General features: G+C 34.8%; 1 protein-coding gene across 1 annotated transcript in view; it reads right to left on the bottom strand.

Moving 5' to 3' along the window:
- The window catches only part of FMN1 (formin 1), a 167056-nt gene that overhangs the window by 72218 nt on the left and 76061 nt on the right, over positions 1 to 18777 (bottom strand). Inside the window, exons 9-11 of the mRNA XM_067295679.1 lie at positions 12601 to 12688; positions 2331 to 2392; positions 1282 to 1370 (exon numbers count right to left, since the gene is read on the bottom strand). Of these exons, the coding sequence (XP_067151780.1) occupies positions 1282 to 1370; positions 2331 to 2392; positions 12601 to 12688 (239 nt within the window). The remainder of the gene's footprint in view (positions 1 to 1281; positions 1371 to 2330; positions 2393 to 12600; positions 12689 to 18777) is intronic.

Genomic DNA, 18777 nt, shown 5'->3' with positions numbered 1-18777 from the left:
GAAGATCAACTTCTCTCCACTGTAATTTACAAAACTGGGACAACCTTTTATAACTCTACATGAGCTCTACACAATTCGCATTTTCCAGAATATAAAATATATTTACATTTATTTCACTCAGACACTCAGACATACAGCAAACAAGTTGCCAAAGATTCAAACTCTGGAAAACATCAACTAGTCACACAATGTATTCTTGTGCTCCAAGCCAAAGCAGTGAAAACATGGACATGGGATGCATGAACAAGCCAGTATGTACACTTTAGGGATATTCATGTTCTTAAGTCTTGCTCTTGGAGTGATAGCCTCATCTCCCAGCATTAACCTGTCCCCCAGTGTACCGCATGCAGCTGTCAGCAACAAGTATTTGGCTGCCTTGTGGGAAGAGAAAGAGAAAATAAAATTCTGCTCCTCACCACCAGCCTACAAATGGGGGAAAAAAAGGTATGAAAACATACTACTTCTAACATCAGGCAATCACATTCTACCTCTGCTGCTTCAATGCTTCCTCTTCCTATGCTTTCTTATGCTGATGATAGCAGAAGTGATAAACACAGATAACAACAAAAAAAAGCAAGGTGGCAGAGAGGCCTCAGGGCAGGAAATCACACTGCAATTAGGAGAGGATGGAAGTACAAAGGGAAAAGTAGCAAAGCAGAAGATAGATGCCGTGGGTAGGCGTAAGTAGAGAATCAAGCATATATATTACAATAAAATACAGTTTACCATTCTTTTCAGGGATTCTTGTGACCTTCATGTTGGTCTAAGGCTTATTACAACAGTAGGAGCAATACCTAAAAACATTTTTATCTTAACATGCATCACTGTCTACAACAGTCAAAGGAGAGAAATTCTGGAATGAGCCTGTAGGTCTCCAGGCAGCACTGCTAGAGTATATCACGTCTTGGTTACAGACTCACTAAAACCCTCTGTTTGTGTAGTTCTTCCATGTAACCAAAAATCAGTCTGGCCCTGGTTTATGACATACTAATTTAGCCTTCAGGCTCAAATGCAAGAATAAGGAAATGGGAACTGAAATTTTTTACTGATTCAAGGATATATATTTAATCAGTTCTGGTGGTCCAAGCTCATGTAGTATTATCTATAATGTATCAAAAATGCTATGTGATAAAGACAAGCTTTACATTACGCCTTGAAATACAGAAAAGAAGTTAAAAGTTAGCTAGCAAAAATTATGTATCACGATCCCTTTTAACCTATCAGCAAAGGAACAGACTACATAATGATAAAATATTACCAAAAAAACCCCCCAAAACTTACTGTTCTGGTTTATCCAGGAACTTCAGTTCCTCCTCTTTCGAAGTCTGATAATGTTGCTTGATTTTTTCCAGTTCATCCTTTTGTGCTCTCTGAGTGAATTAATATAAAGTAATAAATGACTAATCTATAACAAATTAATAAATCACTAATTTACCTGTTTGTCAGCAAATCACAACTATATTTTTATTTGGGGCACATTTAGACCACGCAAAGAAGCGTGGCATAAAGATCCATGAGCTAGCGTTCACCTAAGTTGGTAAATTCCTGCAGTGCATTGCAGTACCATTCAGATTTACTAGCCCTGGCCCCCAAATGAACCATCCTTGGAGAGCACAGCACCAAAGAAACATAGCTATAGGATGCTTTAGGACTCAGCTTAGGTCAGAGAGGCAGCTGAGATGTTTCTACAGCTAAGTGTTAATGTATCCTTAATGCTTTGCATGCAAGCAGATTCACACAGACTCACTTCATGAATTCTATATACAGGTGTACAACTGAAATGTTCTCACTCTACACAGCAATTTGGGTAGGGACTGCAGTGCACAATGCCTGAAGTAACTGCTTTAGCCACCTATATCTTGAATGAGAAAAATTCAGCTTGTTAGCCCACAATAGGCCTTAGAAAATTAGAAATAATGAATATCTGAAAAGAACACATGCTCATGACACAAATTAAGCGAAACTAAATTCTGCCTAAGCATTATAGGATATTTACAAAGGAATAAGAACCTCAGTAAGGTCAGTATTTTTCAGGCAGTTCAGGAGAGAACACTACTATATGTTACATCTTTTCCTACATTTTAACCTGATTCCAAATGCACTCTACCATTTTAAATTTCTGACTTTAAGAACTGAGACATAAGAGAAATATGCATCTCAATGGATATCTTTGGATGATACCCATTTTATTATTGTTAAGTTCCTTAAAGATTTTTTCTATAAAATGTCTCCAGTCTACAATAAAAACATAAAATAAAATTTTATTCATTGTTTGTCTGTAATTCCAAATTCTGTGCTGATTAACCACAGCTTTATCTCAACATACTTACATTTTCATATAGTGCTTCCAGTGTTTCCAGATCTACCACCGAGTCATCAACACACAGTATAGCTGTATAGGATACAATCATAAATTAGATGCCAGAAAACACATTTTGAGTTCAACTCTGTTTTCTATGAAACATATCAAAGAGATCTGAGATAGATGAAAGAAACAGTTATATCCAATTAACACTTTAACATTTTCAACATTTTATTTTTGTCCTGACTTGAAATTATAGCATTCACTTACTATACTTACTATATGTCAGGAGAATGCAGTTCTTTTACTCTCCAGTGTATTGGGCAGTCAAGGATATGACCTGCCAGGTGCTCAGCAGCCTGTGTAGCAGGCCAGCCAGAAGAACATGACAGCATTGGATATCAGATAGTGAATAGTCCAGATTTCAAGGCAGCTTAGAAGACTAGACACAGCAAAGAATTGAGAATTAGGCCATTTAGATTAGCCTATGTGCATGGGAGATGAGGTAGATAAGAAAACTGGAAGATCAGGTCATCTTGGGGCTGGCAATCTTGGGAAGTAGACAAGCAGACAAATTTGCAAGGAAAGTCAGATTATGTTACAGATTTTTAAAGGTATCTTCACAAAGCAGTTCAGGTTTGAATTAGCTTTATCCACTAGAAAACTACCCACGTGAAAATTTCCAGATAAAGACCTTTAAACCTCACATAGAGATACCTAAACTATACTATTCAATGATTATTCATGCCTCTTTACCACAAATGAAAAGTCTCAAAATGTTTCCTTCCTTAATTCCAAATTATATGGCACTGGGGATTATATGACACTATGTGTTTCCAACATTTGCAAATCCCACTACAATTTAGGAAATGTATTGAGACTGTTTTTGAAAACTAAATAGAATTGGTTCATGGTGCTCTCTAATGCTCTCTCACAGTTCTCCTAATGCTCTGAAATGCTAAATTCCAGTAAGATAAGAGGTGCATCGTGGCATAGATAACTTAGGATCTTTAATTTTTCTGAAATCAACATTTCATCATGATTCTTAACACTACTGGGCAGAATTTCCAAACTACCGACTTACATTTAAATGTTACCAGGAACATTAATGCCAGAAGGATCAAGATTAAAGCCTTTAGCAATTTTCCACTTAACCAGTAAATCACCTTTAGCTAGTACCTGATATCTTTTAATTTCAACTGTATTAGATTTCTTCACCTTTATGCATGGAGGCTTGACTACATGTGAATTTAGAAGATTTTAAAAGCTCTTGCTGTATTTGTAATCCATGTTTGAAAGGGGCAAGGCACACACATCTTTAAATAATTATTTAAAAGTAATAAGCTTTCACCCACTCTCCCACCTACCCCATGATTTTACATTGTGAAATTAACCAGCAGACTAGTAAATTTTCCCTGTGGCAGGCTAATTAATTTTATTAAAAGGTCCAGTGACATTTAGAATGCTTTAAAATTTTGCCTGTCAATTATGATTCCATCTGTCAACATTACACCTTGGTGAGAAGAAAAGGACTATATGGAGAGAGGCTGTATCAGTGGAAAAAAGCAATATCTGCATCTATTTTTGTCCCATTTTGAAGATTCAAAAAACCCCAAGACCTTAACCAAGTATAAAAACTGAACAACTGAGCTACTCACAATTCTCTGCTTAAAGAAAAATCATTAGGGACTGAATCTATTAGATCATCTGTTTGCCCTTGCAAGACTGTTGCATAAATTCCATTTTCTGCTGTACTACCCAATCAAATTTCAAAAGAACCTGAGAGACTGGAAAATCTCTTGGAAAAATGTTTTCACAGCCTAATAAATTTAATTACTAGGACTTTAAAATACATATATTTAGTTCAGTTTCAGTTCCATCCTGTTTTGGGATACTGTGAAATCTACTTGCAAAGAGAACTATCTGTCATTTTATTACTGTCATTTTATATTTCACAGCTGTACCTTACCACTTACTTCTACAACATGCACTTTTTTTAGTACAACTTGGTAGACTGACTTGCAAGGAATCAAACCAGAGTTATCTAGAAAGGCAACTTATACAAGATAACTTTAACTCATATGAGAAAGGCAAAAACATGTAACACGTAATAGTAGATCTTTTAAGTACAGAACTGTTATAATGATAGCTACTAGTTTAAAAAAGAGAACATACTAATATGAAAACCAATATATGTATGTCTGATATTTTCAGCCAGACAAAAGAAAGCCCCCAAAAACACAAAATGTTTCTTTTATGCTGAACTTTCTGATCAACTTTTCTGTACTTAACAACAGTTATAACAAGTTAACATGGAAGTGACATGATAAACTATTCACTAAAGCAAAAATGTTTGAGATTGAAATAATAAAATACAATTCAATATGTTAACATGTTTTTAACAGATTTAATGATAATCAGTGTTAAGAGACATTAATATGAATTATTTTATTTTTTGGGACAACTAAGTATTTTTAGAAAAGTACCAAGGAAATATTTTCTGACCTATTTGCTATAGGACCAGTCCAGCTATTATTGGCAATGCCCATGCAGACTGGCTGCCAGCTAAAAATCTACTCATATGACTCAATTCAATGACAATTTGACCTATTAGGATGTTAATATAGAAAGAGACAGACTTCCAAAAAGTCTGAGTACTGCCAAAATCCACAGCAGACTCCTGTGTTCCATCTCTATGTATTTTATTATCTTTATCTTTGCCCTTATATCTTTTTTCATTCAAACTGATCAAATTTAGCACCATAAATATTGCAGCATGACACAAATATGAAAAAGTGTAAAACTATGGGGGGGGAAAAAAAAAAGCTTTGATTTTGGAAAGTTGGAAGCTATCCCCAAACTCACAGGTGTCTTAGCATTCTTCATATTCTTCTTAAAATACAGCAGGTACAATACTTCCACAGTATGTTGTATAAATTAACTTGAGTTTGGGCAGCTGAAAAAAAGTCCATTATACTAGATGAAGGAAACTTTAGTTATTTTACTTTTTCTTTAGAACTACAAGGAACAAAGCCTTAATTTTTCTCTGAAAAGCAAAACTGATTTTCAAACATGTATTCTTAACACTACTAAAAATAATAACAAAAAACTTGATATATTTTTCAAAATGCTCTTCCTGATCCAGTGAATATAACTATGGTTCTTTACTGCATTAAATCCCATTATACCAAGACTCACATAAGTGTTAGCAGTATAGGTGAAGTATCATAAATCTACAAAAGAGGCTCTAAAACAATTCATAGCTATTGCAATATCAATCATCATTGGTGGTTTTTACTTTTATCTTGCTTTCTTGTTAGCTGTCTTCCTTACACTGTCAGCTCAGTTAGAATACTTCACCTACACCTCACAATATGCCGAAAGGAAGTAGACTCATGCTGTGAAAAGCTGGTAATTTTATTGGGTTCCTCTACCTTTAAAAAATCTGTTACTTGGCCAAGTCTGGTTTCTGAGATCCTTTTTTGCAGGGAAATTGAGGCAAACATTTTTATGTGGTCTATGGTGTCTGCTCACAACAAGAAGAATTTATATACACAAGGATCATTAGTGCAGGGTTGCACCCATTAGGATATAATAACCGTCAGTGAGGACAAAAAACAGATCAGCATCATGCGTTCAAACTAGCAGGCACACATAAAAATACTTGCCAACTGCATTTCACATACTAAGGGTATTGCCTCAAATATAAACTTTTACCAAAGGTTTTTAACAGACTTACTTTTTTAAAATGAATCTAACTGTAAAAAACAGATTCCCTACTGAACCGACTTTTTCACAAACTCTATTTCATCATTTCAGAAACATAAACCAAAGAAAAGCTGAGCATTTAAAGCATACTGTGTGCATTCTACATACAACTGTAGATCTTAAAGGTTTAATAGGGAAAAGATATTTCTTTCCTCCTAACTACCTTAAATACCAACAGTCTTAAGGCTGACTCTGATATACAGCCTCATTCACACTAAGCACATTTTGGTTAAATCAGGATTTAAGTCCTGCTGACAAAACCTACATATACTCAGCAGTTTCAAACCAGTTAATGTGACAATTAAGCTATGTAATATGAAGAAATTATTTTAACTGCTCCCTTATGATAAAACAGAAATATGTTATTTAAATAAAAAAGAGTTTTCCAAAGTTACATTTATTTGGCCTGGAAGTACTTGATGGTTTCACCTAGTATATTCTGCTGAGTAAGGTTTGATTTTCATGGGAAAACGAAGCCTCTCTTTGGGAAATTTAAATGAAATTGTAACTGATCTAGTCAACCACAAAGTTACTATGATTGTTAAAGACAAATCTGTGCTTGGCAAAACTGCCTAATATATCCAATCTGCTCTATTTTGCTTCACACAAATTGATCTGATGTTCTAAACTCATTTAAAGTTTTTTTTTTCCCAGCATTTAACTACCATGCAATTCAAAAACATTAAAATGTACAATGCAAAGAAGCACCATGGGCAGAATGTGGGTTTAGAAGACTAGGAGAGCTCAACTGCTGCAAGAAGGCATGAGCAAAAGATTCTGGCACTAATGTTAACCTACCCACATCAGACTAGATGCCCTAGGCAGATTCACAAAAACATATGTTGTAAATTATCCAGAACAAAGAAAATAACTTTTAACGGAAATTGTTTCCCAATTTCTGAGATGGGTATGTAGCTATCTCTGTACTTCATGCATAAGAATGTACACACATAATATTCTGTGTAGACAAAAAAGTCACACAACTTCAGAACAAATCTTCTTTTAATTCTTTATAATTTATACTGTCCTCCTGATAATATTTTGGCTGAAACCCCATAAAACTCATTTTATATAGTGCAAGCAAGAAATATTACAAAGCATTTTTCTTAATCTTGAAGTATTTCCAAAGTACAATAGAGAAAAGAACTGTGAAATTATTTGTGCTGCATAGCATAGTTAAAACACAGGTTGGGATTCAAACATTTTGGGCATGCTACAGTCTGCAGATTAGAGTTGCTCTGGAATAGTTTGTACTGTACATATAAAACGTAGTCCTTCAGCTCCTAAGAAATGTGCCGAGTTAACAATGATATTGTTCACTAAGGTTTAGATGTGATTTCAGGCATTTTGTGTGATTTCACACAGAATGCAGTTAACCCCCAAAATTTAAGGGGGTAGGGTACATATTCTGTATTATTTACCTTGGTCAGTGTCTTGATTGCCTTTTCCTACCAATTATAATATGAGAAAATGTAGAGAACACTAAAACACAAATAGCTAGCAGGATTAACTATCACCATCAGACTCTAGCTTTCAAAATATCCAGTTATATCCACCTTAATCCCAGTATTTTATTTTCCAATATACTTTAAAATACACAAAAATCAAAGTGGATGAGTAGGAACATAATGCATAATCAGAATGACTGATCATCTGTCCACGTGATTAAACTATCAGTGAGTTAATTTTAAAAGATGTTAATTTGCTGTTTGCATTCTTCCAATTATTTACTCTAGGATGTCAATAACTGAGGGTAAATCACAAATAAAGTTGTAGATAAGCAATCCATCACTGCTCAACTGGTTGACTGACACTGTACACACTGTATAATAATATTATAATTGTGTTCTTTCTAGTTGGTGCCCTCCTACAATACCATGCAAAAAGATATGATGTAGAGTGGCATGGTAGTTATTTGCACTGCCCATCGTAAGAATATCCTTATTGTGACACTAAAAAATAAGTTCCATATTTGAGGAGTGAGAAAAAAAACAATAATGAAGGCAAATCAGCAAAAGTAGTAGGTTTTGCAGCAAAATCCACTCTAATCCATCCCACCTAGATGTGATCAAATACATTTCTCTAACATTTTTGAAGCTCTGATAGCTTTGAACATTTCGAAGCCTAGATAGTTTACATTGTTCATGAACACAAGAGTACTTGAAATGCACAATAAATATAACATACATGCTATTACAGGTTAGCCACTGCTATTCTGATTTAGTAAGTGGGGTTTTAGATGTTATATTTAATTGCTTAAATCCAGGAAAGAAAGAGTTCTTTTAATACTAAAATAGCATTAGAACTAGTCTTAAGGGCAAGTGTCTGTGGTTACTTTGCCATATAGGATAAGTTCTGTTAGCTTTACAGTGCTACAGTATTAAACATTTGCCTTAGTAAATGTTCTAGCAGAGTCTACAGCTGTTTTTCAAGGAGTAATATGCAATAAAGTGTGCAATATGCTATAAAGCATGCATATGGTGTGATCTACCACATCTCATATATTTCATCACAAAGAACATATACTAATATGTGAGAACATCTAGTTAATGTATCCCAATGAAAATCAGGGGCATTAGTGAGCTATTTCCACGACTGTAAAGAAGCAGAACTTCTGGTGCCCCTCAATTTCAGTTGCAAAATGAAGGCACCATGGAGCTAGGTAGACATTTCGGACAATCATTCTTTTGGATGTAGGCATCTACATTATATCTACATCTCATTTACTGAAACTAAAACTTTTTTTGATCTGGGCTACTCCCCATTTTTGCCAGTTTACTCTTGAACAGAGAACCCAGTAGCTCATGGGAAGCTAGCAGATATGACCTAAGCTGCAGAAAAAAACACTCTTATTTGCTTTATAGTATACTGCTACTACTAGTTATTTATACTGGGACTGGCTTGATTGACTGGAATGTGGGCCTATAATAAGTTGGGACCAGTGCCCACAGAGGGTCTTTACATACATTTATAACCAGCATATCCAATTAGCAACAGAACTGAACCTCCTCACCATGGACTAAGCTGTAATATTTTAACAGCAAAGCCACACAAGTAGTCTTGAGTCACCAGTTTGCTTCTCAAGCTGTAATGCTTTAGCTGAACTACCATAGGAAAAGTAATACAGAAGCGTGCTGATATGAAAAGGAGGTTACCTCTGTAACTGTACAGAGCTAAAAGCATATTCCTTACCTAAAAGCTGATTTACACCATTCTTCATCTCTTTTGTATAAAGTTTTTTAAAAACCACAGAAAAGAAGCCTTGAAAATAATCTCAAATTTGTGCACAATTTTATTAGCACTATTTGATTTTTAAATATAAATACGGATTCTATGTGGCCCAGATAGACAGTTTCCCATCTGCTTCTTCTGCTTAGGAAATTAATATTATTATTAGTTGTCTAAGTAGAAACTATATTGCCCTATTCAGTAGCAGATTCCCCAATAAAATTTGTTAGTGTTCTTAGAAGAACATTACAGCACCTAGTTCTGCTACTCCCCTTGCACCTCCCAAATAACTGGGTATTAGGACAGGTGCAGCACAACAATTTTAATGTCCATCTGCATCACATAAGCACCAATGCTATCCAAAATTAATTATTCAAGTTTAGGCTGTTTTCTCCCTAGGTTGTACTCAGATACAGCAAGAATGCAAATTTATCTGCAAAGGCTGTCCTTTCTCTCAAAGAAACATCTGTGGGAGATTCCCTTCTCCAAGTGTGGCAGCTGGCTCATTATCAAATGCAAACTGAAACATCTGGGTGCCAGATATGGTCCCTTACATGTGTTGCCACTGCTGAGCTATCTAAAGAATACGCTGTTAAGCCAGTTACTTAAAATAATTTGAGAGGGCAATCCTACAGATGCAGAAATCTCACAGTATTTAAAGAAGTACGTAAGTTTTCATGTAATTACTCTTCTTTTATCTTCCCTGCAATTTTGCATGCATCAATATGCATAAAGCAGTTCTTCACAGAAGAAATTTGAGGATAGTTTTTTCTGTTTTTCTATAACTACCGCTTAAGGTAGAACAACCAACACATTATAAATAGATAGTAAATTCATTTGAATGTGTCTTTTCAACAAATATGGTCAGAACGACTTGAAATAAAATTAGATTTCTTTTTTTTTCATTTAGATTTTCTTTTGTTTCAAGCTTCTTCACTGTCAGTTGCAAAAGACAATTGACTTCTCTTCCCTGTATTTGATGCACTGAATTATGCAATGGAAGCTGGCATGAAAAAGGTATGGAATGTTTAATTTTCATGTTTCTTAGAGATATCTCTTTGTATCTCTGCTTCATAAAAAAAACTTTTGTATTCATCACCAAATGATCACATTCTTTCTTGGTGAGGTGTTGGCATGAGGTATCTAGCTTATTGTAATGATCTTTTTTCATCCAGTACATTTAATATAGCAGCTATTTTAGAATTTATCTCTTGATCAGCAGGAGTTAGAATTTAAATTGATTTAAATCAGTTAATTAAATAAAAAACTAGGGGATAAATAGTAACAACATAGACTAGAAGAGAGACAAGCATAACCATACTGCTATCTTCATTACAGCATGCATTTCTAAAGGCCACCTTCACAGTATAGACATTTTCCCTGAGTCTGGTGAACTGTGGTGTTTTTTTCCCCAGAGAGACTCTACAGATAGATCTTGATTAGAATCACTCATATTGCTTGGAAATTAAAAACTAAAAATAAAAAAATCGTTCCACTAACAGTATTCTCAAATCCCTTTTGTATCTCCTAGCTGTTTCCATAAGCAAGTGGCAGCATATCCTATTGCTGCCTTGAGCAAGACATGTGGTGACAGGCCAGTTATTTGCTAGCTCTCACAACAGAAAAGGCGATGAGGCGATAAACTTTCCTTCAGTGATGGCACTTATTTTGGTGTGTCTCTTCAACTAGCCTTTTAATTATTCTTAAACTTGTAGGACCAAATTAGTTATGTCTACAATTGCAATAGTCAAGTCCAGTAGAAATGGATTCATAGAGAGAAACAGCTGGTGCTGAGGTCCAGTGTATTTACTTTTAACTAGATCTATTCTGATCCTGTGGACTTTAAAGTCCAGTATAGGCTGGAGACTGCTGGTGTGCTCCTAGAGCACATCTGATTTAGTCTCATCCTGAAGGATGTTTGTGCACTCTGAGACTGCTCTGCAATGAAAACTAAAACATAGCAGAGGGACAACTGGTAGATTTGCTTCAGAAGTGCACTGCAGATCCAAACTAAAATGCTAGTATACACACACCCAAACATTTTTGAGACTTCTTCTTTTCCCTTAAAAACTTCTTTGAGACTTCTTCTCTTCTTTTTTGTGTTAATTGACCAGGGGGTTTCAAAAGCTATAGAAGTACAGCAAACAACTGACAGATGCAAAGAGATATAGTGCAGTCACATATGCTTTATTTTACTAGAAACAAGGCTATGAAGCCACAATAGTACTTTGCACCATGAATGTCCTATCTATAGGACATCATGGCATGAAAATAAGAAGTTATGAAAATGTCTCTGAAGGTATTTAAGAATACTACCCAGTTTTTATATTGTAGCTGCTACCCCTTTTCTGCCAGCAAATTTTTCAAACATTTAATAATGGCAGGTTTTTTCCATCTCATTCCGATACCTTTCACACAGTACTGGCAGGCACAAAATTATTCCTTCTTCTTCTTGTTTCCCTCCACCCCAAGAGCCATCTGTAAGCCCTTGTGCTTTTAAAGTCCTAGATGCTCAAAGACTCTTCTAAAATTAATAATCAATGCCAGCAGCATCTCAACACCCTATCCAGTATTTGCATGTGATGGAAGGAAAACAATAGCAAAAAGCAGACATCGACTTGAATTCTTCCAGCAGTTGTTTTAACTGCTGAATATTTTTCTTTTTAAATGTGAAAAAGAAATAAACAATATCCTTAAACAATATCTTTTTAAATCCAGAACATAAGCAGAATCTGAATTACCCAAGTGTTCTGAAAAGTCTGCATTTCTCTACTGTCATATTGGCAAACCCAGATAATTTCTACCAGTAATGGAATTTATACACTGAGTAGCCCGACGCTTTGAAAAATGCCATTATCTTTCTGATTGCCACATGGTAGCTGCATTCTCAGTTTTGGATGTGCTTTTTATACTGTTAATGAAGCAAAATTTAAACATTCAACAAATACAGACTGCATATTTGAAACCTAATAGATATAAGACCTCCATTGAATTTTTTTTCAGTGGGGGACTTGCTTAAGAAAAAGGAGGGAACCATAGCGGAGAAATATGAAACTGCTTTGAGAAAACCCTGGATTAGAAGTGACATGTGAAATAAAAGGTACAGAAAGAGGTGGACCTAAATTCACTTTAGCTTATTTAGGTGAAATGTCTATACTTACTTTATTGGAAGAGTAATTCTTCTGTCATCATAAAGAGAACCACACACAAAAGCCCATACTGTAGTTTAAGAAATTCTCTGATGGGTGCTATGAAAAAATATCCATGTTAATATGATACATTAAAAGTTCTGAAAGACTTACCTTGCTGAATATCCTTCATTTCCAGGTGCAAACTCGATATTAGAATTCCTACAGTTTGGGATCGTTTTCCATCCAACAATTTGATAATCTAGAAAGATAATGCAAAATGATCTGAGATCAAATAACCACTCCAGAGAGGTTTCACTAGTACAAAAGAAAAAAGCTAACTTGTGAGTTGAATTCAATGTCCCTCCAACCCTCAAATCTTGCTATTAATTAAATGTGATAGTAGGATCTCCATCTTCTCTTCCTCTTCTGCACCTTAACAAATGACTGATAAATAAAAGCTTGAATTCTCATCAGGTCTATTAAAGAAGATCACCTCTTATTTGTAGAGTGTTATTGACAAGTGAAAAAAGCTGCATCAAATCTTTATTCTGGAATGTATTTTTTTCCCCTCTCCTTTAGGAGATCAGAGTAAAACTATTTAAGGCATTCTGAGGATGTCATAAGTTCCTCAGTCTATCTGATAATTTATTTTTCAATGTGAACATATTTAAGTCCATCTTTTTGACAAAGAATCACTTCTCGACCAAGGAAAACTGGAGAAATGTCTTTTTATGCCCTGTCAACACTACTTCTGGAACACTAGTGGTTACTGAAAGGATTCCTTTCACTCTTGTCTAAATGTGCTCCCTCCACACCCCAGACATTTTACATGGATTTGAGGATGTCGTTCATGTTAGTATATCATCCTGATGCTTAGATTGCGATTTTTTTTGAGGGGGGAAGGGAAGGGAGAGGGAAGGGAGAGGGAAGGGAGAGGGAAGGGAGAGGGAAGGGAGAGGGAAGGGAGAGGGAAGGGAGAGGGAAGGGAGAGGGAAGGGAGAGGGAAGGGAGAGGGAAGGGAGAGGGAAGGGAGAGGGAAGGGAGAGGGAAGGGAGAGGGAAGGGAGAGGGAAGGGAGAGCTTGAGAAAGTTATTTTGGAGAAGTTATATAAAAAAAAAAGTTATATATGAAAAGAAGTTATACAAAAAGAATTCTTATTACCTATGTGGATCAGTCCATAAATAATGAAAGGTAAACCTTCAAGGTTTTGGAAATGTAAGTCAGATGTCAGAAGAGACAATCTGATATGTGAAGTTTGGATTCAAAACTGAACTTCCTACAATGCTTGGATTGTTTTTATTTGTGATTTTGATTTGTATCATAAGGAAGATATGACAGCAAAAAGTCACAAAATTCAACACAGATGTGAAGTTCTTCAAAATAAAAATGTTCACATCCAAGCAGCTGGCTTGCTAGTGTTGATGAACAAATACTACTGATAGTTCTAACTCAAATGTAAAATTAAAACTAATATCTAAGCTTTTACTGAATGTATATTCCCTAGTATCTGTATACTATTTTTTATATATACATATATACACACACGTATACATTTTTGTGTGTGTACACGCACACACACAAATTTAATTTTAATATTTGGGTAATACTAATATTTGGATATTTAATAATATCCAAAACTATAAAGAGTTGTTATCCCTGTAATATTCTTATAAATGCTTATATTAGAGATAGTTAACTGATAAAACTTATACTAATTCATACAAACATTTCTTACTGTACTACTGTATTTTATGGGGTTTAGGAACATTTAACAGTGCAAGTAATTAGTCATTCACCTATGTAAAAGTGGAGTTGTAGTTGAAAAATACAGGAAAAAGAGAAATGACAGTGACACTTTAACATGAAAAATGCAGAATTAATTATTGTTTATAAAGTGCTGAAATTGTACTGGACAATACACAAACAAATAAGAAAGTATGCTGCCTTCAACAAAAATCTTATAGATTCTTTATGACCCTGCTGTACAGACTCAAAATATAATGAACATATGTAAAGTAGATTTTGCATATTTTCTGCCAATATTGCAAATAAAATACATCATGAAAGTTTTTCCAGCCTATATCTATGGTATTTATATTGGATATTAGAAAAGGAATATAACATAATTTATTGAAGACATATTCTTTAGATGAGAAAGGATTCAGATTCTTAATTTCCTGAGTACACAAACACACAAGATGATTTGATAAAAGAATACTCTGTAAGCATCACATCACATTAACTGTGATTTTTCAGAGCAAATGCAAGTAACTGCACAGTTTATCATGGTCATTTCTGAAGCTATACATGAATTTGCTAAACTCGGCAGCACATTAACTTCTAACATGGATAATTACAGGCTTGAGTAGTATGCAATTTGTATAGCATTCACTGACCTCCAAGTTGACCCTGTTCAGGGGCAAATTCATAGGTTGTCATAAACTCCATTAGACATGCCTAGTCTGAGGTAAAACCTTTCCAGACTATAGTCCTTATAGATAATATGACATTTGAAATCACTGCATTAGAATTTTTTTTTAAGTACTAATATACATACTCTCCAGATATGATCAGTCTAGCTCACATTGTCAAGCAAGACTTTCTTCTTGAAAGATTGGTAAAATAAACTGAAAGAAGAGCTTGTACAATTTTAAAAGCTAAAATAGAGATTCATGTTTCAAAATGCCCAACCAACTGTATGTTCACAGCATTTTTAGACAAATATACACATGGTCACAATTACCAGACACCAAACTAGACTCACAGTACCTGAAATAGCTTCAGCCAGACCAAGTCTCTCACTGAAGGCTAATATTTTATTCAATAGACAGTGGGAAGGCAGCAATAAGACAACAGAATAGCTTAAACAGGGCATAAAACTATTCTAAAAACAGTTGCAATGCTGAAGAATTAGACAGGACTTTTGTCACAGATTTTAGAACTAACGTGTAACTTGAAAATTTCTGCAACACAAATGTATAATCAGTGGCAAAACACAGAACATTTTCATATATAAACATTTTGCCCCAAATTATGGTTATTCTGGAGAAGTAACCGACAGAGAATTAAATGTGTGTGTGAATTCTAAATAGAAAGCAGATACAAAAAAATTCAGCAGTTTTTCAGGTCATAAAAAGCATAAGGCAATAAAACGGAAGTTTGTAAAGACTGCATTGTACTATTCAGGCTATGTTTTAAAAGAAAAATCACCGATCACCTCTCAGCATATTGGGACTTGCTTGCAGCTGGCAGTGACAGGTAAGCAGCTAAAATCCAGCTGATGCCAGTTGATTCTGCTGCGTTTGCTGGCAGAGTTTGTCCAAGCACTGGACAAGACAGCCTGCTGCCTGCCACTGCTCCAGACTATGAACGAACGTATAGCTGTAATGGGTGCAGCACCTTCTAGCTCACTGACAGCACCGTGATTGCTGGTGTTTAATTCATTCTGTTGTCTGATCTATCACATAATTTGTCCTGTGTGGTGTTTCCTAATTATTTTTTAACATTATTAAGTTGGTTAATTTGTACACAGTTGATATGTACACAAGTTCTCCTTTTATATCTTTTAAAAATTTATCATCTAATTTAGAAGTGGAGACATATTGAAGCTTGAATGCATTCAGACAAATTATTCTGTCATCCCCATTAAAAGGTGTTTCTTTAATGTAGCCAGAAACATATTTCATCAAATATTATAGGACTAAATTCACTGTTTTTTATAACTGTAATGTCTACATTCTGTCTAGGACACTTAATGGTGCTGAAATCTGAACAGATTCGGTATAGTGATTAAAAGCTAAATCCTTCCTCCTGCTGGTGCATGCATTCTTTCCATAATCTTTAAATGTCTGAGAGAAACCATCAGCTAAAAAGCTGTCCTGCACATCACAGCACTTCCCTCCATTTCCAGTCACTAACTTTTATAGTGAAGTCAGCAACCTGGACCCATAAGCAGGCTGCTGAAACCCTATTCAAATAGAAGAAGAATATCCAACACAAGAGGCAAGTAAGTATGCCCTCAAGCCATTCTACATAAACCCCCAAGTGTTCCCAATGAGATTTTGGAAGCTTAAGACTAGACCTTCTCTCTTCTCTTTCTGCTCAAAGCAGAGTCAAGTTTAACCCTTTTGATTTATTTATTTAATATGGAAGAGCCACAGTTCTACATTTTATCCAGATTCTATGATATTTTAGGAGACGTGTAATTCTCATTGCAGTTCTATTGGATGAAAAAATCTATTTTTAGCCTTTTTTAAAAGGACAAGCAAATGACAATTTCTCAAGATAAAACAGGAGGTAAGAAATGAGCTAGTAACAAACTGATTTCAAAGTCTTCATTCCTATCAAAACTGTAAAAACAAAAGAGAGACACAAAACAAATATTTACCCTTTACAGATACTTTCCATACCCTACATGATTGTGGAACTTTGTGGTAAACAAGGAAATGCCATATTCACTCTTCTCAGCATGGCACAAAAAATAAAAAGAAAGTGAGAATGCCTCAGAAGAGCACGTACTAGCATTTTACTACTTTTACTCAAGTTTGAACACTGTTTATTATCTTATGTAGACAGCTGAAGACAGTCATTGTATTTCAACCCTGCAAAGCTTCCAGCTCTTTCTGCAATATCTGCCCTTCTTGCAGAAACACAAAATTCATTAATTGTAATTTCTCATTTAGTTAGAAGGACAAAAAACTTGCTGACAGACATATCCCTTTTAGTTAAAAAAAATGTTCTTCGCTCAAAATATTGACACCCTTCTTAAATGAGAACACATGTTAATAATTATGTGAAGTCTGTTAGAGATAATAGACAACAGAAAAGCCATTATCTTTAATGTCCTCCTGCGTCTTTGATATGATAATCATTGCACTAAAGAGCCAAAAATGATTGATGGACTTTCATTTAGAGCATACACCTGACACAAATTACTTGACATGTACCCATTTTCTTTGTAAGATGAAGACAGAGTGGCATCACAAACATCCAGCTATCCCGTTTCTTGAAATAGTATAGAAAATAGTTGATTTTGGGAGGATGGCTAACTTCCAAAAGTCCTCAAAAATATTGGGAAGACTAATACAACTTTGAAATATGTGTTGCTCTTGCAACATTTAGTGAATACATATAGAATAAAATTATAGCAAAGAATTTTTCTTTCTTAAATTACCTCATTTTCAGGCTTATATAGCATTATAGTGTAATGCATAATGAGCCATCTTGTACTTGGTACTAACCTTTTCCAAATAAAATAAGATGAGGAGAACAGACCTTGGTTCCACAGTTCTAACAGGAGAGGGAAAACTTATGGCTTGAGAACAATTACATTTACCTATTAGTTTAAAAAAACCTGACTGGATGTGTACGGACAGGAAACATGAACAGTTTGGAATGAGGGAAAGCTGGAATTCTCTGCATGTAAAACTTCAGCGTTTCATCTGACACGAAAAAGAGTCCATACAAGACCTTCAGAGTCCGGGAAAGATATTAGAAGCTTCAAAACCTATTCAAATTCATTGAAAGCTGAGTTTTTTCAAAAACAACAAAATGATTTTTCACCAAAATAGATACAAGCTTTTATATGCTTAATTGTTTTCAGTGCATAAACAGCTATGAACCTTAACGGTTGTGTACTGAATCTGTTTATACTTGAACATAAAAATTCATAGTTGAAGTCTATATATAGTTTTATATATATAACTTACAATATATCTTTTAAAATAAGCAGCATATTTCCAGACATAAATGCTTTAATGGGAGTGTTATAACTGAAATTTAAGCATGAGAAAATTTAGAAATGATGACTGAAAACAATCTAGACTAATAGTGACATTTTCAAAAGCATGTCAGTGCTCCTGCCAAAATTGATTTAAAAAATAAGAGTCATATTCGAAAGGCATTTGGAGTCTAAATGTCCACCAGAATCAATACCTGAATTGAAGTTATGTACCAAAATAACCTTGTACAGCTAGGGCTTTTTCTTCTTGATTTACATGAGCTATGACTTTTAAGTCATTTTGAAAGTGGGACCAACTAGATTTTCTTGAAAAATCTCACCTAAAGATTGCAGCACCTTATATGGCATCTATCCATTTAGCTCCAGCATATACTGTCAAGCCGCATGATAACAGTAACTTACATATTTAGATTAACCAAACTCAATTAACCAAAACCAGAGAGAAATTGCTTTGATTCATATTCAGGTATTAAACACTTCCGCTTCTTTATTTTTTTCCAAAAACTTTGACTTTTCTTGCTGCAAAGGCAGGCACTTCAGAATTAACTTAGGCAATAAATCCCACTCCTTCTATACATTATTCATACACCTAAGTTTCTGGGAAAGTC

This window comes from Apteryx mantelli, chromosome 4, assembly GCF_036417845.1.
Source record: "Apteryx mantelli isolate bAptMan1 chromosome 4, bAptMan1.hap1, whole genome shotgun sequence".
NCBI classification, from domain to species: domain Eukaryota; kingdom Metazoa; phylum Chordata; class Aves; order Apterygiformes; family Apterygidae; genus Apteryx; species Apteryx mantelli.
This window is presented reverse-complemented; position numbering and strand designations above follow the sequence as displayed.